Genomic DNA, 25041 nt, shown 5'->3' on the forward strand with positions numbered 1-25041 from the left:
CTTTTTAAAAACGATTCATTACTGCATTTTTTTTTTTAAAATAAAAAAGTGTAAACTAAGTTAAAGCAATGCTGAGGCTCTACTAAACCCAGAAGAGTTATTAGCAAGTTCATTTTTATGTTTAAATACAACTTAACTCCATGATTTCCCATCACCCCACTTCCTTACAGAAAAGTAGAGAAGAAATACAAAGTAGAGCTTCTAGCTAGATTTCCTCTCCCTCTCATGGGAATCAGCAGCTCTCAGCTGTTTCTTTAGCTTAGTTCTTGGTATATATAGTCAGCTGTACTTTGTTCTGAAAAGATTTGTTAAATGCCACTTTTATTTACACTTGGAGCTTTACACCTGAGAATGATTATCAAGCAGTCAGCTTATCTCTTTTCAAACATTTCATAAAGACATACACACTTCTTTGCTGGCTTCACCCTAGCTGCACAATATACAGTATATATGTATACACACACACATATATATGTATACACACACACAAAACAGCACATGCTTGTAACATTTGCAACCTAAATCTTTTTGTGTTCTTTCTCTCCACATCATGTTAAATACTTTCTCTTAAAAACAAAATATTATTCTTACTGAAACAGCAAAACAGAATCACTAGAAAGAGACAAGTACATGGGGTGGGAAAAGATTCACTCTACGCTCAGCCAAGAAGCTGTGTTCTGTTCCCATGGGGTGAGCAAGACACCTGCACTGCCCTCCCTGGGACTTGGCCGTGGGCTTCCCTCCCACCTGCCAGGACACAGCCTATAGGGAAGGGGCCTAACTGGGGAGTTTTCTTCAAGGTGGGGAGGTGATGAGGAAGAGGAGGTGGGGAAGGGGAAGTTACACAGCTACAGCAGTCAGGCCTGTTTATTAAGAAGAATCACATTTAATGAGTTTCTTTCTTGCAGTTTCAGATGCTCAAGTACAGCTGAAAAAAAATCTGAAACAGCTATAGACCCATGACAGACTGATACAAAGAGTACTGCATTTTTAAAAAATGATAAAAAAATCCACACACTTGCAGACACACACACACACACACACACACACACACACACACACACACTCACTCTCTCTCAAATAGACCCCCCCTCCCTCCCCACAAATGTACACTTTTTGGAAACTAAATTGATTTTGAAAACCCCTCTTCCACAGAGATGGGAAGAAGAGTAAGATGAGGAGAGAGGATGGAGGACTGTAGGTGCCCGAACCCACTCCCTCCACAAGGGCCAGGTTCCAAATGTTCAATGTTTGGGTTTAATGCAGTCCAGAGAGGAGACTGCCCAGTGCTGCTGCTATCACCACCAGGGGCTCCAGCAAGAATTCCAGCTTCACGGTAATACTGAATGCGTGCAGAGTGGCCAATGAACTGTGCTGGTTTAAAAAAAAAAAAAAAAAAAAAAAAAAAAAAAAAAAAAAAAGGCAAACACAAATCTAAAGACATGGATAAAGCCCAAGAGAGCCCAGGTCCACACTGGGTGAGGCCTGGAGGTAGGGAGGGTTGATGGAAGATGGTGCAGACAAGGGAAGTCTATACAGCAAATGTTTTATATTACAGATGACTGGCAGTTTAGAGTCTCTTCCCAGTTTCTACTGCTGCTCCAGCCCAAAGAGGGCACATCAAAGGAAGAGGAAAGGTGGGACACTGATGGGGCATGCAGGGTCAGAAGCAGCAGGCTGGGTGCACTCAAATAAGCCCCCGTCGTTTTTTGTAGTCTTCCAAGTTCAGAGATCTCCTTGGAGCCCCATCCTTGGCTGGTGGAGCTTTTGAGGTGATGGCCAAAGCCTTTGATTCTATGGGAAAGAAGAGCAAATTGGCAGCTGAGGTACCTACAAAGTAGTGCTTTATTCCTTCAGGTAGCCCTGCTGAATGTCCGTCCCTATTCCCTCTCAAAACATACCTGCAGCCTCTATAAATACTGAGGAGCAGAACCCCCATTTCTTCCCTAAATCAGGCTGCCTTGCAGGCCGAGAGGGCCATGGAGCTATCTGTTCCTTGGCCATTACCACTCCCATCCTCACCTACCTGAGCTGGGAACTTGTAAATCAATCTTCACATCGAAATCATGTACTTTGAACAAGTCTTCTGAGAGGTCACTGGCTGACTTAGAATTCAAATCTTTATCCTTTCCCTGACCCTGCAATGTGAAGAGGAAAACTAATTAGAAAAGCATAAATGTAAGTGGACTTCAAGCAGAACTAATGGAAAAAGCTCTTGCTCAAGTTTATTAGATCTTCCTACTAAGGCTCCTTTCTGATTCCTTTTCTCAGAGGACAGGAAGGAGGCCACAGACAAAGACGTTTCTTTTCTGAAGCTTAAAAGCAAAGAGGAAAGGGCAGACTCAGGCCTATGGTGTGAGGGTAGAAAGATAGGCTTAAGACAAGCCAACCTTCTGACCCAAGATTTCAGGAATTCCTGGCAGTTTGGGCTCTACAGGAAAAGATCTAATTTAGGCAGAAAAGTAGTTCTCTTTCGGGAAGTTCCTCAGTTTAGATTTTTAGTTTTCAAAGAGCTTTCACTTTCATCATTGTTTGATCCTTATATGTCATTTGCTCCTCCTAATTTTCTGTGAGGTAGGCAGGGTATAGAGTATTATACCCATTGTACCTAAGAGAAAATGTGGATCAGAGGACTAGATGTCAGTTGCCTAAAGCTGCAGTGAAGGCCTTAAGAAGTGGTGTTGGATTAGAATTTAAATTATCTGACCAAAATTCAGTAGCTGTTTACCACATTTGTACATAACTGGGATGGAGAAAGGATGGTCAGTGGGACTTCAGGTTCCTCCAGATGGGAAATCAAGTCCAAACTAGGCAGCCTTGCTCCACTGGCACAGGGGAGGTAGCGCTGCACTTACCTTGCTCATTTCCTTTGGAGCATCTGGTAACACTCCCGAACCATATTTTGCATTCAGCTGGGCCAAGATGGCAGCTTGAACAGCTGGGTCTCTGGACTGAGAGAGGAAATAAGATTATTCAACACTCAGACTGTCCTACTGAGATTCTTTCCTATCTACCACCATTAATATCACAGGCACCACAGTGTTCCACCAACGGCTTAGTGGGGTTTTCCTCAAGGCAGCAAAAGGCTTTGAAGCCACCCCCAGTCTAGCCAGGTCTAGATGGGTGACCCAGCCTACACATTTCTAATGTCTGTGGCACAGGGTGCTTTAGTCCATAGGTTTCTATAAACCTATGCCAGGCTTTTACCACCTGGATGTCCTATAGCAAGATAAAAAAGGAAGTATCCAGACCCAAGAGTTTGAAGCAAGCAAATCCCACTAAGACAACATTATTTTTAACTTCTTTATTAATCTCCTAATGAAACTCATTTTATGTCCCAGAATGTAGGTCCTGAGTAAAAACGTCCTCTTTAGGCACTCACATTAGAAACGATGGTAGGTTTGCATTGTCGTCTGGTAAAGGGATCCATCTGTTGGTTTTTCATGTTGTGACTTTCAGCCTGAGACAGAAAGCATGTATTACAGAACTATATCTCCTTTCCCCTCCTTTCATCATGAGCTCACATATAAATAACAGTCTTTGCAAGGGCCTAAAAACAGTCAAAGCTGTCTATCCCTCTTTTCCCCTCAAGAATACCAAAGTAGCCCTAACCGGTTTGGCTCAGTGGATAGAGCGTCGGCCTGCGGACTGAAGGGTCCCGGGTTCGGTTCCAGTCAGGGGCATGTGCCTTGGTTGCGGGCACGTCCCCAGTGGGAGGTGTGCAGGAGGCAGCTGATCGGTGTCTCTCTCTCATCGATGTTTCTAACTCTCTATCCCTCTCCCTTCCTCTCTGAAAAAAAAGAATACCAAAGTAGATATGGGGACAACCACCTAAAGAACAAAACTGGAAACAGATAAAAACAAATACCTGTGGAAGAATCTAAGGATGGGGAGGGGTAAGACAGAGCAGAAGATTGCTGCTTTTCATTATAAATTAACTGGAGGCCCGATGCACGAAATTTGTGCACTTGGGTGTGTGTGTGGGGGGTCCCCTCAGCCCTCTTGCAGTCTGGTAGCTCTTGGGGGATGTCCAACTGCTGGCTTAGGCTGGGGAGCAGGCCTGCTGGGGAGCAGGCCTGAGCCAGCAGTCGGACATCCTTAGTGCTGCTGAGGAGGTGGGAGAGGCTCCCGCCACCACTGCTGTACTTGCTAGCCATGAGCCTGGCTTCTGGCTGAGCTGCGCTCCCCCTGTGAGAGCACAATGACCAACGGGGGCAGGACCTGCATTGAGCGTCTGCCCCCTAGTGGTCAGTGTGCATCATATCAACCAGTCGTTTTGCATAGTAGCCTTTTATTATATAGGATAAACTGAATGGGTGTATGTATACATATGTACAGAGCACATATGTGTTAACTGAACACATTATTTCAATACTTAAAAAAATAAACTCAAGCCAGATGTAAGAGTATTTCATATCATTTTACTAACTGAAATTATGTTCAGTGATCCAGATAAAGTTCTTACTCACCACAAGGGCCTTCTCAGACTCCACAATATTCCACTCCCGGTTCCGCTGGTTGATGTAACTAGGGGTGAAGAAGAGGACTGAGTCAGTGGGCTGTGAAGCAAGGAAGGGAGCCACTGAGTTCTGACCTCAGAGAGATGAGGAGCCAGGGCAGCACAGCATGTACAAGGCCACAGGCTCGCCTGATCACTGTGGCAAGGATGTGGACCAAGGACAGGACCCCAATGAAAACAGGCTCTGTAACACACCTAATAGCAGATATGTTCTTGGTCCGCTGGCGGTCCAGGGCCTCTGCCCGCTCCTCCAGCTCATTCAGCTGGTCTTGGATTTGTTTGGCCTTGTCCTGATCCCCCAGGTCCTCAGCCATGGCCTGCACAATGAGGAAAGTGTGTGATTTTGGCTATAATTTGTATCACGTGTCCCCTGACTTCCAGCACAAGCAAGCTATCTTAGAATATGAACAAATGACAGGAGATGTGAAATAATACTTAAAACTTATAGTAGTAACACGTTCCCATATAGCTACCTAGCTCTGGGCCTCTGGTAGCATTAATGCAAGAACTCAGGCCCTATATGTCTAACTCACTCCAACAAGGCTCACCCTATCCTGATGTGAAGAATGGAAAACCACCTACTGCAGCTGGGCGTGGCAATACAATTCATCTGTTCAGACCCAGACTGATGCTGCCCTAGGGTCTATCTGATCATACACGAAACTGAAGTGATTAGAACTGGGGTGGGCACACTTTTTGACTCGAGGGCCACAATGGGTTCTTAAACTGGACCGGAGGGCCGGAACAAAAGCATGGATGGAGTGTTTGTGTGAACTAATATAAATTCAAAGTAAAGGAGCGGAGGGGAGAGCAAGAGAACCGGATAGAACAGCCGGATCCGGCCCGCGGGCCATAGTTTGCCCACGGCTGGATTAGAAAGTAAGAAGAAAAGAAGCAGCAAGATCAATTTCAATTTATAGAAAGGAAAATCCTGCCCCTGCTTACTCACCAGGGTGAACAAGTTTGATTCTCACATATACTTAGAGGACAGGGAAAGAGGTCTGAAAGCAAGTCCTTACCTTTTCTTTTAGCAGCTGAGTCTTCTTCATGGCATAGTTAGGTGGAGCTTTCCTGAACCTTTCTTTCTCTTTTACAATCTGTACCAGAGAGGAGATACCAGCAGTGAGGTATTCCTAAACTATTTTTGGAGAGGCTAAGTGAGCCCATTTTGGAGGCAAGCAGCTAGTTAAAAGGGGGCTGCTCTTCCTACAGCAGTGCCCCAGAGAGAGCGAGTTCATTCCAAGGGATACTATGCTGCTTCCGGGGTCACGGAGATTCTTCTGGGACAGTCTGAAGGAACATGCACCAATAAACAGCAGCAGCCCAGAGGCCTGGTATTGTAAGGCTAGCCACTGTCCAAGAGAACAGAGATCAAAGAATTTTACCAAAATATTTCGGAGAAAAAAAAAACTCTTGAAGGACCAACCCTAGCAGAATATAGATCCCTGAACCCTGAATACACTTCTATAATCTATGACTTCAAATGAGAATGTATAGAAAAAACTCTGATAAACTATCAATAGTAAGAAAGCATTATCAGCATTCCCTTATCCTCATGCAATAACAGCACAGCTAAAAACACCAAGATGTGAGGAAGGGAGCCCTAGCCAGTTTGGCTCAGTGGATAGAGCGTTGGCCTGCAGATTGAAGGGTCCCAGGTTGGATTCCAGTCAAAGGCATGTACCTCAGTTGCAGACTCCTCCCCAGCCCCGGCCCTCATTGGGGCGCATGCAGGAGGCAACCAATTGATGTGTTTCTCTTACATCAATATTTCTGTCTTTCCCTCTCTCTTCCACTCTCTCTAAAAATCAATGGAAAAATATCCTTGGGTGAGGATTAAAAAAAAAAAAAAAAGATGTAAGGAGGGGAAAGTCATGCTCTTCTCTAACACTGGTTCTTGATGAACCTCTAGGCTCTGAAGTACCAGTTTTCTTACCTCTTCAATGTCTTGATCATTGAATTTATAATTAAGAGCTTCTTTAATAGATAATTCCTTCTTATTGATTTCATCTAGAGTGGGCAACTGCATGCCAGCAGAGAACATCTGGACCAAAACACGATAAAAAGTTATATAATAAGTGATTTTGGAAAGAAACGCTGTAACCGTTTTCAGGAACAGCTAGGTGTTGTCTGCCCACTTACCGCTTCTTTCCACTTCATGAATTCGCTTTCAGTGAATTCTTGGTTTGAGACAAACTCTAGACGGAATACCCGTTGGTCATTGCCATGCCTACATAAAAAAGAGACAGCATCTCCAAGAATATGTTGACAAGTACCAGCAAAGCAATCCTACCGGACTGTGTACCATCTATTTCTGTGGTTCTCAATCCTGGCTACGCTTCAGCATCATCAAGATTTATAAAAATTCCAGTGTCAAAGCACCTTTGTAGATAAACTGAATAAGAATCTCTGGGAGTAGGAACCAGGCACTGAAATTAACAAACAAAGCCTCCCAGGTTGTTCTAATGTGCAGCCAAGATTAAGAATCAGCCCAGCTGGCGAGCCTCAGTGGTTGAGTGCTGACCTATGAACCAGGAGGTTTTTGGTTTGATTCCAAGTCAGGGCACATGCCTGGATTGCAGGCTTGATCCCCAGTAGGGGGCATGCAGGAGGCAGTTGATCAAGGATTCTCTCTCATCACTGATGTTTCTCTCTCTCTCTCCCTCTCCCTTCGTCTCTGAAATCAATAAAAATAAAAAATAAATTAAAAAAAAGAAAGCTATGGACTTGGTCTGGTACTTCAAAAGTCCATTTATAATAAAGTTTGTCAGTCAACTGGCCTCCAGAATATGAAATACCATGTACATATCTGAATGACAAGGAAACTATTCCCTAGAGAGGAAGAACACTATCTTTCTACTGACCCCTGTGCTGACAAAGTTAAGTGAGTCAGTACCATTCTCCTAGAGACAGTCACTTGCTGCACATCATGGCTGCTGCCCTCCCCAATTGGCCCTTTTCAAACAGACCAAGGGAGATAATGGGGATAGGAGAAGGAATGGGGAGGGCCCATAGAGAGCAAGTTAGGCCACGGTAGAGCAATGTCTATTACCTGCTATTTGCAGTGGTCCTGGCAAACTACTTCTAGACCAATGTGGGGCTTTAGAATCTTCAGGAGCCAAGAGGGCCGGGATTTGTGTGTGTATTTTGTTGCCACTGCTATCCTGATACTCAGAACAATGGCACATAGCAGACATTCAGTAAATACCATGTTACCAAAGAGGAAACTAAGTCCAGAAAGGTGACCTGACTTGTCAAAGATCAGGGTAGTTAGTGCCAGAGCCAGGTCCAGAAAGCAAGCCTCCTGACCATGCTCAGGAAATGCTTGTAGGGCTCTGGGAGGAGGGGGTCTTACAACCTGACTTTTTACTTCTATATGTCCTACCACTTCGTACCTCTGATTTCCGCTAGGAGAGAGACATATATCCTACTTTCTCTCCAGGCAACAGCATAATAAAAGTCCCAGAAAACCATCACAGTGGGAAAGAATAACAGCCCACACAGGCAGTGCCTGTTTGCAATAGGAGCAGAAGTGGCCACACAGAAACACCCCTCCTACCGTAGCTGTAGCCCCTTGTTTGTTCTGGTGCCACCAAGCTGGTAAACCTTGGCGGTTTCCACAACACCCGTGATCTCAGCAACCTAAGAGAAAGGACAGAGACAATACTCAAAACCAGAGTCAGAGCTCTCACACACTCCCGCTTTGGCTCTATTTACCGACTGCAGATAAGTGACGCTGCACTGAGAGGAGTCCACAGCTGAAAGGTGTCCTGGGCACCTTTCTCAGGTTTAGAACTGATGACCAAACACCAGAAGCCCTGTGTGCAGAGTAAGCGAGCACCAGGGGAGGAGGCAGTTAGCCTGTGGGGCTCATGAGAAGCTTCCCCTCCAACTTAATCCTACCTTTCTGGGGGAGGTACTTGGAATTTCAGAGGTTAGTTTTATCAATCACATATGAAGATCATGGAGGTCAGTTCCCACTGCCAACCTTTCCAGGGTAAGATATGTTAAAACCATACAACCCAGGACAAATGGGACTAGAAGAGTGACAGATTTATTCAGTATCTTTAGAGAGTAATTATATTTAAAACATGGATAATTGTCCAAGGAAAGAAACACCAACCCGGTAAACTGGTTTGCTGTTGTGGTTTCCAATGCCAATCCGTACAAAACATCCTGTGACAGTTTTAGCAAAGAAGGGCATGTGACACCAACGTTCCAGCTTATGCCGTGATAATCGAACCCGATTCAGTTCTTCGGGTAAGGACACTGGTTGTGATTTTGGAGGGATTTCTTCTTTCCTGTGAGGAACAAAGGGCACTGGGAAAAGTGTTCATCATAAAAACTGATCCAGATAAAACTTAACAAAATCAAAGTACATGTGATTAAGGCAGTAGAAGAAATAAATGAACCGATAGGAAAGAGTGTTAATAGAATCCTGTTTTTAACCAGTAGTGTGAACTGTGTTGATAAGGCTGCCACCTTCCCAGATAACCTATTAGAGTAAGAAAACAAATGGAAGCATCTGGCCAAAATGGGGGTGACATGAAGTCAGTTCCCACCTACTGAGCCCAAATGAAATGTTGAGGGCTTCAGGCCAAGAGCTAAAGGCAGGAACATATGTCTGGGCTAATGTCCTGGGGAACTCAGCTCCACAATTCAGGGTATTGGACCAAACAGGGAGATTTTGGAAACTACACTAAGCTTCTCCTCAAAGAACCCACCTGTCCTAACTACCAGACCAAAATGTACACAAGCTTACTCTTCTTCTTCATCAGAGGATGATGTTCGGGATGAGCGATCTGACTTTTCACTGGATTTGTCATCCTCTTCCTCTTCCTCATCGTCAGAGTACACCTCACTGGTTTTTAATGGCTGTTTTTTGGCAAGGAGCTCAGCTAAAAAGAAAGGGAAAATGTTTACTTAGATTCTCTCAGTAAGAAACTGGAACATTCTTCATCTTTGAAAAAGAACTAACACATTGAAAATGCGTGGGACTGGATTGTGATGATTTGGATACATGAAGAAGTGAGGCCCTGGATAGTTTGGCTCAGTGGGTGGAGCATCGGCCTGCAGACTGAGGGTCACAGGTTCGAATACAGTCAAGGGCATGTACCTCGGTTGCAGGCTCGATCCCCAGCCCTGGTCGGAGCGGGTGCAGGAGGCAACCAGTTGATGTGTCTCTCTCACATCAGTGTTTTTCTCTGTCTGTCTCTCCTCCTCCCTTCCATTTTCTTTCAAAAAATCAATGGGAAAATATCCTTGGGTGAAGATTAATAAAACAAACAAACAGGAAAACAAACAAAAACAACAAAAAATGAAATGAGTTAAACACGAGAGTTAAAATCATTTAGGCACTAAATGTCAAGCCTCAGTAGACACAAAAAGGGCTGGGATACTGTTTCTAAGTGGGCAAAAAGGGTCACCAATTGTACTGACAATTGTTTCTTATTGCACTTAAAATACCTGATGATGGTCAGGAAAGAGGGGGAAAAATTTTATGATGACTTCAGAGAATCTTTGAATAAAACATTAGATAGAAAACAGCTACAGATAATTATGACACAAATGGGCATCACTGTATTCCAATAAAATATTACTTACAAAAAGGTAATTTATCAACTGCTGCTCGACATAAAATATAAGGAGTGATTTCTAGGATATACAGTAAAGTGAAAAAGCAAGGTAGAGAAAAGTATGTATGGAGTGCTACCATTAATCTAAGACAGTAGGTGAATCTGTGTCCTTTTGTTTAGGGGGAAAAAGGAGATAAAAAAATTTTCTAAGTGGTGACCTATTATGGGAAGGAGGAAAGAGGGGAAATAGAAAGGCATAGTGCTATACTTTCCTGAATATACCTTATTTAGTAGATTTGACTTTGGAACCTTGTATTTTATAAAACAAAATAATAAAAAGTCATCTCTATACATCACAAGCAAAATGAGCAAAGTATTCATTTGATGACACAACCACACAAAAAGGAACTATAACAAGCGACTTTAAAATATAGCTATTAAAAAGACAGACACATAGACCAATAGAATAGAAAGCCCAGAAGTAAACCCTTACATATATGGTCAAATAATTTTCGAGAAGGGTGTCAAGACCATTCAATAGGGAAACAACAGTCTTAAAAAAATTGGTGCTAGAAAAATTAGATATCCCACATGTAAAAACACCCCACAAACAAAGAAGTTGGACCCTTACCTTACAATTGTATATAAAAACTAACTCAAAATGGATCATAGACCTAAATATAAGAACTAAAACTATAAAATTCTTAAAAGAAACCTTAGGGGAAAAGTTTCATGACACTGGATAACAATTTCTTGGATATGACAACAAAAGCAGAGGCAACAAAAGAAAAATATTAAGTTAAAAATTGTACTTCCATCAAAATTAAAAGCTTCCATGAATCAAACAACACTATCAAAAGTGAAAAGACCATCCTGGCCGGTTGCTCAGTGTTTAGTGCGTTGGCCTGTGTCGGGACGGGTTGTGGGTTCGATTCCCGGTGAAGGGCACATTCCTCAGTTGCAGATTCTCTGGCCCCTGCAGGCGCAAGAGCAGGAGGCAGCCAATTGATGTGTCCCTCTAATGTTTCTCTCTCTTTCTCTCCCTCTCCTCTCTAAAAATTAATGGGAAATATATAATTTTTTTTGGTAAGGATTAACAGCAACAACAACAAAAAAAGACCAAATGGGAAAGACATATGTGAAAATCATACACAGTGGAATCTCGGTTCTCAAACTTAATTCATTCTGGAAGGCTGTTCAAGAAGCGATTTGTGGAAGACACTCATTTTTTCCAATTATAAATAATGTAAATTGAATTAATCCATTCCCGATCCCCAAATGATTCCCTGTTTTAACCTTTCTTATATACATGTCTAATGTATTGTTTAATCTATAAATAAACACATTTTTTTATTAAATTTATTGAACCACCCCCTACTAGCCTTAAACACTTTTAGTGTTCGATCCAGGGATGTCTTTCAGGTCAGCATGCAGCATGTTTGCTTGTTCATATATCACTGCCTCTGAAATAGCTGTCACTGGCTAATTGCTTTTCCTTTATCCAAATCAGCAAGTTTTTCTACCTCTTTCATTGTCTGTGATCATTGTTTCTTTCACACACTTAGCAACATTAGCACTCTTTTTTCTTTAAAAAAATTTTTTTAACAGAATGATTTTGTTGATTTTTTTAAAAATATTTTTTTATTGATTTCAGTGAGGAAGGAAGAGGGAGAGACAGAAACATCAATGAGCCCTAGCTGGTTTGGCTCAGTGGATAGAGCGTCAGCCTGCGTACTGAAGGGTCCCGGGTTCGATTCCGGTCAGGGGCATGTACCTTGGTTGCGGGCGCATCCCCAGTAGGAGGTGTGCAGGAGGCAGCTGACCAATGTTTCTCTCCCATTGATGTTTCTAACTCTCTATCCCTCTCCCTTTCTCTCTGTAAAAAATCAATCTATATATATTTTTTTAAAGAAAGAAAAAGAAACATCAACGATGAAATCATTGATCGGCTGCCTCCTGCCTGGGGATTGAATCACAACTTGGGCATATGCCCTGACTGGGAATATAACCTTGACCTCCTGGTTCATAGGTCAATGCTCTAAGACTGAGCCACACCAGCTGGGCAACATTAGCACTCTTGATGGCCTTTTTATGTTTTAAAATTGTGTTAATCCTTGACATTGATTTCACCAGCAATAAAAGCATTATCTCTGTTGCCTGAGAGACACTTTTTGTCATTCTCAGGTATCAGCTTGAAAGCGTTATCAGTTTGAAAATAAATTGGTTGACAACCGAATTGTTCAAAAAATGAGGTTTGGCTGTATTTGATAAGGGATTAATAGTCAAAAAATATAAAAAACACCTACAACTCAACAACAAAGAAGTTGATTAAAAATGAGCAAAAGATATAATAGATATAACTTCATCAAAGAAGTTATCCAAGTGGTCAATAAGCACATGAAAAGATGCTCAACATCACTAATCATTAGAGAAATGCAAATAACAATCACATTTCATATCCACTAGAATGGCTACTATCAAAAAGACAAGTGTTGGTGAGGATATGGAAAAAGTGATACCCTCATACATTGCTAGTGGGAATACAAAATGGTAAAGCCACTCTGGAAAACATTCTGGCAGTTTCTCAAAAGGTCAAACACAAATTTACCATATGTTCCAACAATTCCACTCTTGTTCTAGCTGGGTAGCTCAGTTGGTTAGAGCGTTGTCTCAATATGCCAAGGTTGTGGGTTTGATCCCCGATCAGGGCACATACAACAATCAACCAATGAATGTATAAATAAGTGGAACCTGGCCCTAACCGGTTTGGCTCAGTGGATAGAGCGTCAGCCTGCAGATTGATAGGTCCCAGGTTCGATTCCGGTCAAGGGCTTGTACCTTGGTTGTGGTCACATCCCCAGTGGGAGGTGTGTAGGAGGCAGCTGATAGATGTTTCTCTCTCATCGATGTTTCTAACTCTCTATCCCTCTCCCTTCCTCTCTGTAAAAAATCAATAAAAAAAAAAAAAAAAAAAAAAAGTGGAGCCTGGCCAGCGCAGCCCAGTGGTTGAGCATCAGCCTATGAACCAGGAGTTCACGGTTCGATTCCTGGTCAGGGCACATGCCCAGGTTGCAGGCTCCAGTGTGGGGTGTGTAGGAGGCAGCTGAACAATGATTCTTTCTCATTATTGATGTTTCTATCTCTCCCTCTCCCTTCCTTTCTGAAGTCAATAAAAATACATTTAAAAAATAAATAAGCGAAACAACAAATTGATGTTTCTCTCTCTCAAATCAATAAAAGGAGAAAAAAAAAACAAAAAACACCCAATTCCATTCCTAAGTACATACCTAAGAGTAATTAAAAACATGGGTCTATTCAACAACTTATACACAAATGTTCATAATAAGAATTATTTATAATAGTAAAAAAAGTAGGAACAACCCAACTATCCATCAAGAGGTCAATGGATAAATAAAATGTTTTTATCCATACAATGAAATATTGTTCAGACATAAAGAGGAAGAAGTATTGACATATGCTACCACATGGATGAACCTAGGAAACATTATGCTAAGTGAAAAAAATCAGACACAAAAGACCATATATTGTGTGATTCAATTTCTATGACATGTCTAGAACAGGAAAATCTATAGAGCTAGAAAGTTGATTAATGCTGGGGGATGATAGATCTGGAAGGTGATGGCTACTAGTAAGGGGGTTTCTTTTTAGGGTAAAAAAATATTCTAAAATCCATTGAGTTTTACTGCACAGATTTGTGAATATACTAAAAGCCACTCCTTGTATACTTTAAATAAATTCTTAGGATAGTATATTAATTATAGTTCATAAAGTTGTTATAAAAAACAAAACAAAAAATCTTGGCATCCAAATTTTTAAATGAACTTATTCAGTATGAGGCTCCTGATAAGTTTTATCCTTAAAAAACAAAAAAGAAATTCAGAGACAAGATGGTGACTAAGTAAATGTGGTATTTGCATCCTACCACAACCACCTGAAATTTAGCTGAAGGGAAGTCCTATAACTAAGTATATAAAGAAGAAGCCACAGACTGAAAGAAAAGGGATGGAAAAGTTATTTCTTGAAAAATGGAAACAAACAAACAAGCTGGTGTAGCAATACTTATACCACAGAAAATAGACTTCAAAATAAAGCCTATAATGCCCTGGATAGTATGGCCCAGCTGGTTGAGCATCATCCCTTGCACTGAAAGGTCACCAGTTCAAATCCCAGTCAGGGAACATACCCGGGTTGTGGGTTCAATCCCTGGTCAGGTTTTGCATGGGAAGCAACCCATCAATGCTTCTCTCTCACCTTCTCCTTTCCTCTCTAAAATCAAGAAAAACAACAAAAGAGCTCTTGCACCTCGGCCACCAACATGCCATCCAGACTCAGGAAGACCCGAAAACTTCGGGGCCACGTGAGCCACAGCCACGGCCGCATCGGCAAGCACAGGAAGCACCCCGGGGGCTGCGGTAATGCTGGTGGCTTGCATCATCACAGGAACAACTTCGACAAATATCACCCAGGTTACTTTGGGAAAGTTGGTATGAGGCATTACCACTTAAAGAGGAACCAGAGCTTCTGCCCAACTGTCAACCTTGATAAACTGAGGACCCTGGTCAGTGAGCAGACTCGGGTAAATGCTGCCAAAAGCAAGACTGGAGTTGCTCTTATAATTGGTGTGGTGCGATCAGGCTACTACAAAGTTCTGGGGAAGGGAAAGCTCCCAAAGCAGCCTGTCATTGTGAAGGCCAAATGCTTCAGCAGAAGAGCCGAGGAGATTAAGGGTGTTGGTGGGGCCTGTGTCCTGGTAGCTTGAAGCTACATGGAGGGAAGTTCATTAAAATGTCCAAGTACTTTTGTCTTCTGGTCTGAGTGTAGGTCCCTTGGCATCTGTATTTCCCTACCTGTAATTCCAAAACCTCCCTAACAGGTTCTAGGAGTTAGGGTATCAAGGCCTGGGGTCCTCTGCAAACTTCCCTGAGGAAGAAAGAGGCCTTTGGACTGATACCTGACTTGAACTTTTCATTTATAAAGTGAGAATGACACCTGTTGGTAACGTGTGTGTAGATAAGTATTAAATAGTTGAAAGGTAAAAAAAAAAAAAAAAAAAAGAAAAAGAAAAACAACAAAAGAAACAAAGGCTGCCCTAGCCAGTGTGGTTCAGTTGGTTGGGTGTCATCTGAAAGGTTCAATTTCCTCTCTGAAATCAATAAAAATAAAAATTATTTCTTAAAAAAAAAATATGTATATATATGTATGTATGTGTGTGTATATACATATACATATATATGTGTATATACATATACATATGTATATATGACAATGGTGGGGAAATTAAAAACAAACAAACAAACAAACAAAAAAACAGACATAGGCTATAAGAGGCCATAACGAAGGACCCAGCAATGTCACTTCTGGGTATTTATGCGAAGAAACTCAAAACACTAAAATGAAAAGACATATGCATCCATATATAATCATTGCAGCATTATTTACAATAGACAAGATATGGAAGCAACCTAAGCATCTATCAACAGATGAATGGATAGCCAGGCTGGTATGGCTCAGTGGCTGAGCGTCAATCCATGAACCAAGAAGTTAAGAGTTTGATTCCCAGTCGGGGCATATGCCCAGGTTATGGGCTTAGTCCCTGCTGGGGCAGAGGGGTGGCTGGGACATGGCCAATCGATGATTCACTCTCATCGATGTTTCTATTTTTCTATACCTCTCCCTTCCTCTCTCTTAAATTTAAAAAAAAAAAAAGATGAATGGATAAAAAAGTGATGTATATATAAAATGAAATATGACTCAACCATAAAAAAAAAGAATGAAATCTTGCCATCTGCAACAACATGGATGGACTTAGAGGGTATAGCACTGAATGTAATAAGCTAGACAGAGAAAGACAAATGCCATATGATTTCACTTATATGTGGAATCTAAAAAATAAAATAAATGAATAAGCAGACCAGAAACAGACTCAATAATACAGAGAACATTTTGATGATTGCCAGATGGTTGTGGGAATGACAAAAAGGTGAAGGGATAAGGAGCACAAATTGGGAGTTCAAATTGGTAATTACAGAATAGTCATGGGGACAAAAAGTATAGCACAGGAAATATAGTTAATGATATAGCAAAAACTATGTATCATATCAGATGTGCACTAGATTTATTTTTTTTTAATTTTTATTTTTTTAAATAAATCTTTATTCAGATTATTACAATTGTTTCTCCTTTTTCCCCCCATAGCTCCCCTCCACCCGGTTCCCACCCCACCTTCTGCCCTTACCTCCCCCCCACTGTCCTCATCCATGGGTGTATGATTTTTGTCCAGTCTCTTCCTGAACCCCCTCATACCCCTTTCCCCCTGAGAATTATCAGTCCACTCCCTTTCTATGCCCCTGATTCTATTATATTCACCAGATTATTCTGTTCTTCAGGTTTTTAATTCACTTGATTTTTAGGTTCACTTGTTGATGGATATGTATTTGTTGTTCATAATTTTTATCTTTACTTTTTTCTTCTTCCTCTTCTTTAAGAAAACCTTTCAGCATTTCATATAATACTGGTTTGGTGGTGATGAACTCCTTTAGCTTTTTCTTGTCTGTGAAACTCTTTATCTGCCCTTCAATTCTGAATGATAGCTTTGCTGGGTAGAGTAATCTTGGTTGTAGGTTCTTGCTATTCATCACTTTGAATATTTCTTGCCACTCCCGTCTGGCCTGCATGGTTTCTGTTGAGAAATCAGCTGACAATCGTATGGGTGCTCCCTTGTAGCTAATTAACTGTTTTTCTCTTGCTGCTTTTAAGATTCTTTGTCTTTTGCTCTTGGCATTTTAATTATGATGTGTCTTGGTGTGGTCCTCTTTGGATTCCTTTTGTTTGGGGTTCTGTGCACTTCCTGGACTTGTAAGTCTATTTCTTTCACCAGGTGGGGGAAGTTTTCAGTCATTATTTCTTCCAATAGGTTTTCAGTATCTTGCTCTCTCTCTTCTTCTGGCACCCCCATAATTCTGATGTTGGTACGCTTGAAGTTGTCCCAGAGGCTTCTTACACTATCTTCAACTTTTTGGATTTTTTTTTCTTTTTGCTTTTTCGGTTGAATGTTTTTTGCTTCTTTGTATTTCAATTCTTTGACTTGATTCTTGTGTTCCTCTAGTCTGTTGTTGGGTCTCTGTATAATATTTTTTATTTCAGTCAGTGTATGTTTAATTTCTAATTGGTCCTTTTTCATATCTTCAAGGGTCTCATTATATTTATCGGCCTTTTCTAGGATATTCTTGAAAAGCCTTATAACCGTGGTTTTGAATTCTATATCCAGTCGTTTGTTTTCCTCCATTTCTTTCGTTTGTGATCTGTTTCTTTGACGCCACATTTTCGCTGCTTCCCTGAGTTGGTAGGGTAGATTTGTGTGCTAGGTTTCCTATATGGCCCAGTGGGTCGGCCTTCCCAGTTAACCTGAGGTGGACACTCTTGGTGCACCCCTTTGTGGACTGTGTGTACAGCCTTGTTGTAGTAAGTCTTGATTGTTGTTGGTATCACTGGGAGGAATTGACCTCCAGGCCAGTTGGCTGTAAGGATCAGCTGTGTCTACGCTGGGAGAAGTTCGGTGTTGGAGACAGCCTTATAGGATTAGACTTGCCAAATTGCAATAGCCTCTGTGCTCAGTTTGGATGGGGTGGAGTCTCAGGGCAGAGCAGACAGTCTTGGCTTCCAGTCAGCCTTGCCCTTGCGCGCACACGCGCACACCTTCAGACCTCTGCCTTCCCCAGTTCCCGAGTCTCCGCCCGAGAGTCCAGATTCCCCCCACAAGAGCGTGGGTCCCCAGGGGCTCGCCTGGAACTGGGGTTCAGTGCAGTCAGAACTGGGGCTCAGTGCAGTCAGAACTGGGGCTCAGTGCAGTCAGGAGCTTCTGACTTCCTTTCCACTAGGGAAAGCCTGTGGCAACCTCCGCAGCCTTTGTGCACACTGGCGCGCCCGTCTCCAGACCCCTGCCCACCGGGGCTCCCCCGGGTCTCCGAATCTCCAGGTGCCTTTCTCTCTACCTGACAGTCCAGACTCCCCCTGTATGAGCCTGGGTCCACGGGGTTTCACCCGGGACTGGGGTTCAGTGCAGTCAGAACTGGGGTTCAGTGCGGTCGGGGGCTTCCTTCCCCCTTCCGCCAGAGAAAGTCAGCCAGGCTCTCAGCCGCCCTTCCTCTCTGCGCGCACAAAGACCCTTTGCCGTACCTCCAATTCTCTGTGAGCTTTTCTCTTTCCTTCTAGTTGTAGAATTTTCACTCAGCCAGCTTTCCTGTGGTTCTGGATGGTGTCCGTTCTGTCTTCTAGTTGTAGTTTTGAAACTGTTGTGCGACGCAGCAATTTAGGTGCTTACCTATGCTGCCATCTTGGTTTCTCCCGCACTAGATTTATTGAGGTAATCACTTTATAAGTTATATTATATAAATGTCTTATCACTGGGTTGTACACCTAAAACTAATATAATACTGTACACCAACTATAATTGAAAAATAAATTATTAAAAAGCAAACCAAGCTCTGTACACTGAAAAGTCTTAGACATAATAGTCAACCCAGTAGTATGAACACTTGTTGGATCTAGACTGTGGTGTCCACATACAATTTCTCATGAAAAAGGAACCAGAGTTCCTTAGAGAAATGGCTAATTCCAAATTCAGAAAGCAAGAAAACTATTAAAGACTATTGGAGTGTCATATCAAAAGGACTTAGGCTACAACTGGTTGAATATGAAACAATATGATTCTTAATAATAATTACTGCAATGGATTGAAATGTATGAAATATCTTAAAATCCATGAGTTCATAATGATATTCAAAATAAAGAAACAAACCTCACTGGGCACCTTTGGAAGTTGTCAAGGAACTATCTTTCTTTTAAAACCTAATAAAGCAAAAAAATATCAAGCATTTATTCTGCCTTTCCTATAAAAAATAGTACCTAGTGGTAACTAAATAGCTGATGAGAAGTTTCTCTTTATAGAAGTAAACCCAAGATAATAAATGAAGAAAGAATAATAGATTATAACATCACCCTTTTGCAACTCATAATAAATTAAATGATCTAGGTAATGATTACAATGGCTGCTGGGTTAGAACATATTACTATTACCAATCTTCACCCTTCTTATACCCATGCTCTTTGCCATGTGACTCAGTGGGAAGTTCTTCTCAGCCATTCATGTTGGGCTTGGTAATGTGACTTGCTTTAGCCAATGGAATGTGCACACATCTGACACTGCTCATTCCAAGTCTAGGCCATAAGAGGCATCTCATGTTTCTGCTTGCCCCTATTATACTTCTGCCATCACCATGAGAAGAATGTGCCCTAGTTATACTGGTCTGAGGCGGGAGAGAGATAGGTGAAACAGACCTGGTTCTATCCTGAAACTTGGGGACAATCCCATCTAAACCTGTATATCAAGCAACCCCTACCTGAATTGCAGATGCATGAGTAAGAACAAATGATTGTTTATCTGAGTTTGGAGCAGTTTGTTATTTCCCATTATTGTGATAATAGTTAAGTGACAGCTGGTAGTATCACAAAATGAGAGACAAGCAGACTCTGGGTCTCCTGGTATAATATATCACTACCTAAAACTTAGTCTTCCAAAAAAAAAAAAAACAAAAACAAAATAGAAACAGAACAAATCCAAATCTGTCCAATTCTCTAACTCTAACTACAAATTACAGGAAATTCAAGGGACTAGAAAAACACATTCAACACCACTAATGTGATATGGTCAGCATCTGTGAAAAACTATAAGATAAATGATGCAGTTTCTTCAACAAATAAACTGAAAGGGGCTAGATAAAAAAGAGAGATGGGCAGGAAAACCTATAGATTAAGTGACTTCAGGGATATATTAGCAAATAACAATGTGTGGATTTTATTTATATACTAATTAAAATTATAAATTAGTATATTTTATAGAACAACTAGAGAAATTTAAAGACTGACTAGATATTTGTATAAAGGAATAAAATGGTAAGGGATTCGTTGTTATCATTTTTTAGGTAATGTATCGGCATTATAGTTATATTTAAAACAAGAGCCCTTATCTTTTCAATATACTGAAATAATTATGGTTGAAATATAATGATGCTGGGATTTACGTTAAAATAACCTGATGATAAAAAAACATAATAAAAAAATAAAATAACCTGATGGAAGAGGAAGTATAGCTTTAACAAAATTGGCCATGAGTTGCTGTTACTATTCTTTTTTTTTTTTTTTTTTAATATATTTTATTGATTTTTTACAGAGCGGAAGGGAGAGGAGGGATAGAGAGTTAGAAACATCGATGAGAGAGAAACATCGATCAGCTGCCTCTTGCACGCCCCCTACTGGGGATGTGCCCGCAACCAAGGTACATGCCCTTGACCGGAATCGAACCTGGGACCCTTGAGTCCGCAGGCCGACGCTCTATCCACTGAGCCAAACCGGTTTTGGCACTGTTACTATTCTTATGCACCATTCAGACTTGTTAGAGTAGATGTGGGTTATGATTGCCAAGTTTGCTCAGCACAGTAGTTTTATCACTAAAAGTTGGACTTGTTGATAAAGTCCCATAGTGGTTTCAGTGTTAGACAGTTTTTTCCACTATACATCTGTGCATTTTCTCTTTGGGTGACTGAATGAATGTTTACGACATTTGTATGCAAAGTTACTCTTTTTATGAACTGTTGTGCCCTGTCAATGAATATTGCTCTATGACTCCAGTATATCTTACCTGTACTGATCAAACCTAAATAAACATTTTTATTGTAACTCCTCCAAAACAAAACAAAACAAAACAAAACAAAACAAAACAAAACAAAACAAAAAAATGATTGGCCATGAGTTGACTGTTGAGGCTGGATGATGATGGGTTCATGGAGGTTCATTACACTATACTCTGTATGTTTTTGGAATTTCCCATAATAAAGAGCTAAAAAAGGGGAAAAATAAAAATGAGCACTAGGAAGTCAAATCATATGATCAAAGACACCAAGTAGCATTATATTTTCCCTACTTACCTGTTCTGTTCTTCCGTTTTTCTCTCTCTGCTTTTAGCTCCTCCATGGCTTGAGATTTTTTATCTAGTTTCTCATCCCGTTTGGAACGCCGTTCCTTGTTGTGGGATGTTACCTGGGAAGGGAAAGATATGTAGGATGGCTCTTTTTATCAACTGGTTATGACTATCTATACCCAACAATTAATTATTTAGTTCTTCACTGTGAATCTGTACTAGCTGTAGAAACTGAAACTTGTTTAAAGGGGGAGAGCATCCTCTTGTGGACAAAGAGGATAGAGCAGTAAAGTCAGCCCCCATCTTCCCTGCCTAATAAACAGAAAGCGTAAGAATTATAGGAATAAGCACTTTTAAAAATATATGTAAAATCTATATACATATATATTTTTATTGTTGACAGTATTACAGATGTCCCCCATCCTGCCCTCCCTTTTCCCATCTCTTCCCAGCCCCTGCCCTACCTCAGGCCTTCACCACACTATTTGTCTGTGTCCATGGGCTATGCCATGTATGTATATAAATTCTTTGGTTAATCTCTTCCTGACCTCCCCACCTCCCTCCCCTCTGAGATCTGTCAGTCTGTTCCATGCATCCATGCCTCTGGACCTATTTTGTTCCTCAGGTTATTTTGTTCATTAGATCAGGAATAAGCACTTTCAAGAAGGACATCCTAGATTATAGCCAATATTTGCTGATATTATCAACATTTTGTGACGAATGCAGAGATGACTAATTTTCCCAGCTACTTTTACAACCAAGTACAGGATGACGTACACCTGACTGAGTAAACATAACTAACCAATTGGGCTACACTGGACAGGAAATTTACCAACTTTTCCTTAGAGGCTGTTCACACATCATTTAAGCTGCTTTTTAAATGCAAACTTGAGTGAAGGATTCCTAAGGAATTAAACAGTGCAGCTAATGGTGAAATGATATATCTAGAGAATGAAGACAGTATGTAATAGTCATGCACTGACTGACTTAAGCTGATTAATATAAACTCATCTTTTATATAAACACATGCACTTAAAACAGATTTTATTCTTCAGATAATGAGGTCCATTGAATCTCCTACCTGAGATTCCTGAATCTGTGTCAGCTTTTTCTTTTCTTGCTCCTCTTCTTGCTTTTTCTTTTTTTCTTTCTTTTCTTTCTTTTTGGCTGTTTTTAGTTTTTTCTTAATTTCAAACCTGATTAAAAGATATTTGTTTTTTTAAGTGGCAATTAAATATTTGTAATGACTAATTTCTATTAGATAAGAGAAAGGAAGTAAGTAGGGGGGAGGAGTTAATAAACATTTTCTGCTTCCTTTAAGAAACTCCAATGTACAAGTACCATAAAAAACATTGATTATAGCCCTGACTGGTTTGGCTCAGTGGATAGAGCGTCAGCCTGCGGACTGAAGGGTCCCAGGTTCAATTCTATATAATGGCTTCATTATATTTCTAATGAAACGCCATTGGAATTTTATTTAAAAAATCCGTTATTTTCTTCTGTTATGTGAAGTTCGAGGAGGATTTGTGTGTTACCAACAGGATATAGTAATATCCTGAATATTTTTGTCCTTTTAAGTCTATTCCAACTTAATGTTTTTAAGTATTTTTCTGTACTTATATTCAATATTTTAAAATATATATTTTATTCAGAGAAGAAGAAAGAGGGAGAGAGAAATGGAAACATCAATGATGAGAGGGAATAATTGATTTCCTGCCTCCTGTATGCACCCTACTGGGGATTGAACCCACAACCCGGGCATGTACCTGACCAGGAATCGAACCATGACCTCCTGTATCATAGGTCAACGCTCAACCTCTGAGCCATACCAGCCGGGCTATAGTCAATGTTTTTTTTAAAAAAAATATATTTTATTGATTTTTTACAGAGAGGAAGGGAGAAGGATAGAGAGTTAGAAACAATGATGAGAGGGAAACATTGATCAGCTGCCTCCTGCACGCCCCCTTCTGGGGATGTGTCCTCAACCAAGGTACATGCCCTTGACCAGAATCGAACCTGGGACCCTTCAGTCTGCAGGCCGACGCTCTATCCACTGAGCCAAACCAGTTAGGGCGGTAATACCAATTCTTCACAAACTCTTCCAAAAAATAAAAGAGAAGGAAACACTTCTCAATTCATTCTGTGAGGCTAGTATTATTCTTTTTTTTCTTATAAGAGAACATTTTATTTGGTAAATTACAGAGGTAGAAGAAGTAATTCATAGAAAGATGGGCTTAGGAAACAAGTTATGGAGGTAAAGGAAGGACCCTTGGAGTTTGGAAGTGAGGAAGCTAATGTGCCTGGGGGGCTGGGAGGGGAAGGGAAAGGGAAAGGCATGGGAGAGCCTAGGCTAGTATTATTCTGATACCAAAGCCAGACAATGACATCACAAGAAAAAAAGTATAGACCAGTATCTCTTAAGAATGCTGATGCAAAAATCAACAGCAGCAAATTGAATCCATCTACATTATAAAAGGCCTGTGGCCTTAACACCATAACAACAGTCACCAGGAGGTGCATTGATGGGTCTTGCGGTGGGCAGGCGCGGCAGGTCTGGGGTCCCAACCCCATAGCTGCACTGCAGGTCTGGGGTCCCACGCCCGCGGCGGGTCTGGGGTCTTGTGCAAATTCACGCGCTGGGCCTCTTAGTAAACTTATAAAAAGGTTGATATACCATGACCAAGCAGGATTTATTCCAGAAATGCAAGGCTGGTTCAACATAAGAAAATCAATCATTGTAATAATATACCATATTAGTAGAATAAAGTACAAAAACCACATAATTGTCCCAACAAACACAGAAGAAGCATTTAACAAAATCCAATACCCTGTCTTGGTAAAAACTCTCAACAAACTAGGAATAGAAGGGGACTTTCTCAAACTTTTTTTATGAAAAGTTCCCTTTCTCAAAGGGAACTTTTCATAGAAAGCATCTATGAAAAATCCACAGCTAACTTAATACACAATGGTGAAAGACTGAATGCTTTCCCCTAAGATTAGAACAAGACAAGGATGTATGCTCTCACCATTTCTAATCAACATGGAACTGGAAGACAAGAAAAAGAAATGAAGGGATACATATGGGAAAATAAGTAAAATTTATCTCTTTTTGCAGATCAGATGATCTTATATATAGAGAAAATCTTAAGGAATCCACTAAAACTAATAAGTGAGCCCAGAAAGGCAACTGGTACAGGACCAATATATAAAAAATTAGTTTTATTTCTATATACTTGCAATGAACAAAGAAAACAATTCCATTTACAATAGCATCTAAAAGAATAAAATATTTAAGAATTTTACAAAACAAGTGCTAGACTTTTACACCAAATTGTCAAACAATGTTGAAAGAAACTAAAGAATATCTAAGGAAGTAGAAAGACTTAGTAGTGTTAAGATGACAATACTCCCAAATTTGATCTACAGATTTAATACAATTCCTATAAAAAGCCCAGATATTTTTTATGTTGTTGCAGAAATTGACAATCTGATATTAAAATTCTGACTGGAACACAAAGAGCCTCATATAAACAAAACAATTTTGGAAAAAAAAAAAAAAGTTAGAAAACTCACACTTCCCAAATTAAAAACTGACTACAACTTGTCCCTTTTGGTTCAGTGGCTGAGCCTCGACCTATGAACCAGGAGGTCCTGGCTTGATTCCCAGTTAGGGCACATGCTCGGGTTGCAGTCTCGATCCCTAGGGAGGGCCGGCAGGAGGCAGCCCATCAATGATTCTCCCTCATTATTGATGTTTCTATCTCTCTCTCCCTCTCATTTCCTCTCTGAAATAATGATTAAAAAAAGGTTTGTATTTCTAAAAAAAAAACACTGACTACATAGCTACAGTAATCAAAACAGTATAGTACTGGCAAAAGGACAGATATAGATCAATGGTAGAGAATTGAGAGTCAACAAATAAACCCATATATCTATGAATAATTGATTTA

General features: G+C 40.7%; 1 protein-coding gene across 2 annotated transcripts in view; it reads right to left on the reverse strand.

Annotated features, from left to right (window-relative positions):
- Window positions 1–310: 310 nt before the first annotated feature.
- Window positions 311–25041, reverse strand: part of RTF1 (RTF1 homolog, Paf1/RNA polymerase II complex component) — a 68687-nt gene continuing 43956 nt past the window's right edge. For both annotated transcript variants that reach the window (XM_080687823.1, XM_080687824.1), the window contains 14 exons: window positions 22173–22287; window positions 21099–21210; window positions 9282–9417; window positions 8643–8820; window positions 8079–8161; window positions 6662–6749; window positions 6456–6563; window positions 5539–5616; window positions 4715–4836; window positions 4470–4527; window positions 3383–3460; window positions 2856–2951; window positions 2027–2138; window positions 311–1794 (listed from right to left, as the gene is read on the reverse strand). In XM_080687823.1, coding sequence (XP_080543949.1) covers window positions 1688–1794; window positions 2027–2138; window positions 2856–2951; window positions 3383–3460; window positions 4470–4527; window positions 4715–4836; window positions 5539–5616; window positions 6456–6563; window positions 6662–6749; window positions 8079–8161; window positions 8643–8820; window positions 9282–9417; window positions 21099–21210; window positions 22173–22287 — 1471 coding nt within the window. In that variant the 3' untranslated portion in view covers window positions 311–1687. The remainder of the gene's footprint in view (window positions 1795–2026; window positions 2139–2855; window positions 2952–3382; window positions 3461–4469; window positions 4528–4714; window positions 4837–5538; window positions 5617–6455; window positions 6564–6661; window positions 6750–8078; window positions 8162–8642; window positions 8821–9281; window positions 9418–21098; window positions 21211–22172; window positions 22288–25041) is intronic.

The sequence above is a fragment of the Plecotus auritus genome (genome assembly GCF_963455305.1).
Source record: "Plecotus auritus genome assembly, chromosome: 1".
Classification (NCBI taxonomy): domain Eukaryota; kingdom Metazoa; phylum Chordata; class Mammalia; order Chiroptera; family Vespertilionidae; genus Plecotus; species Plecotus auritus.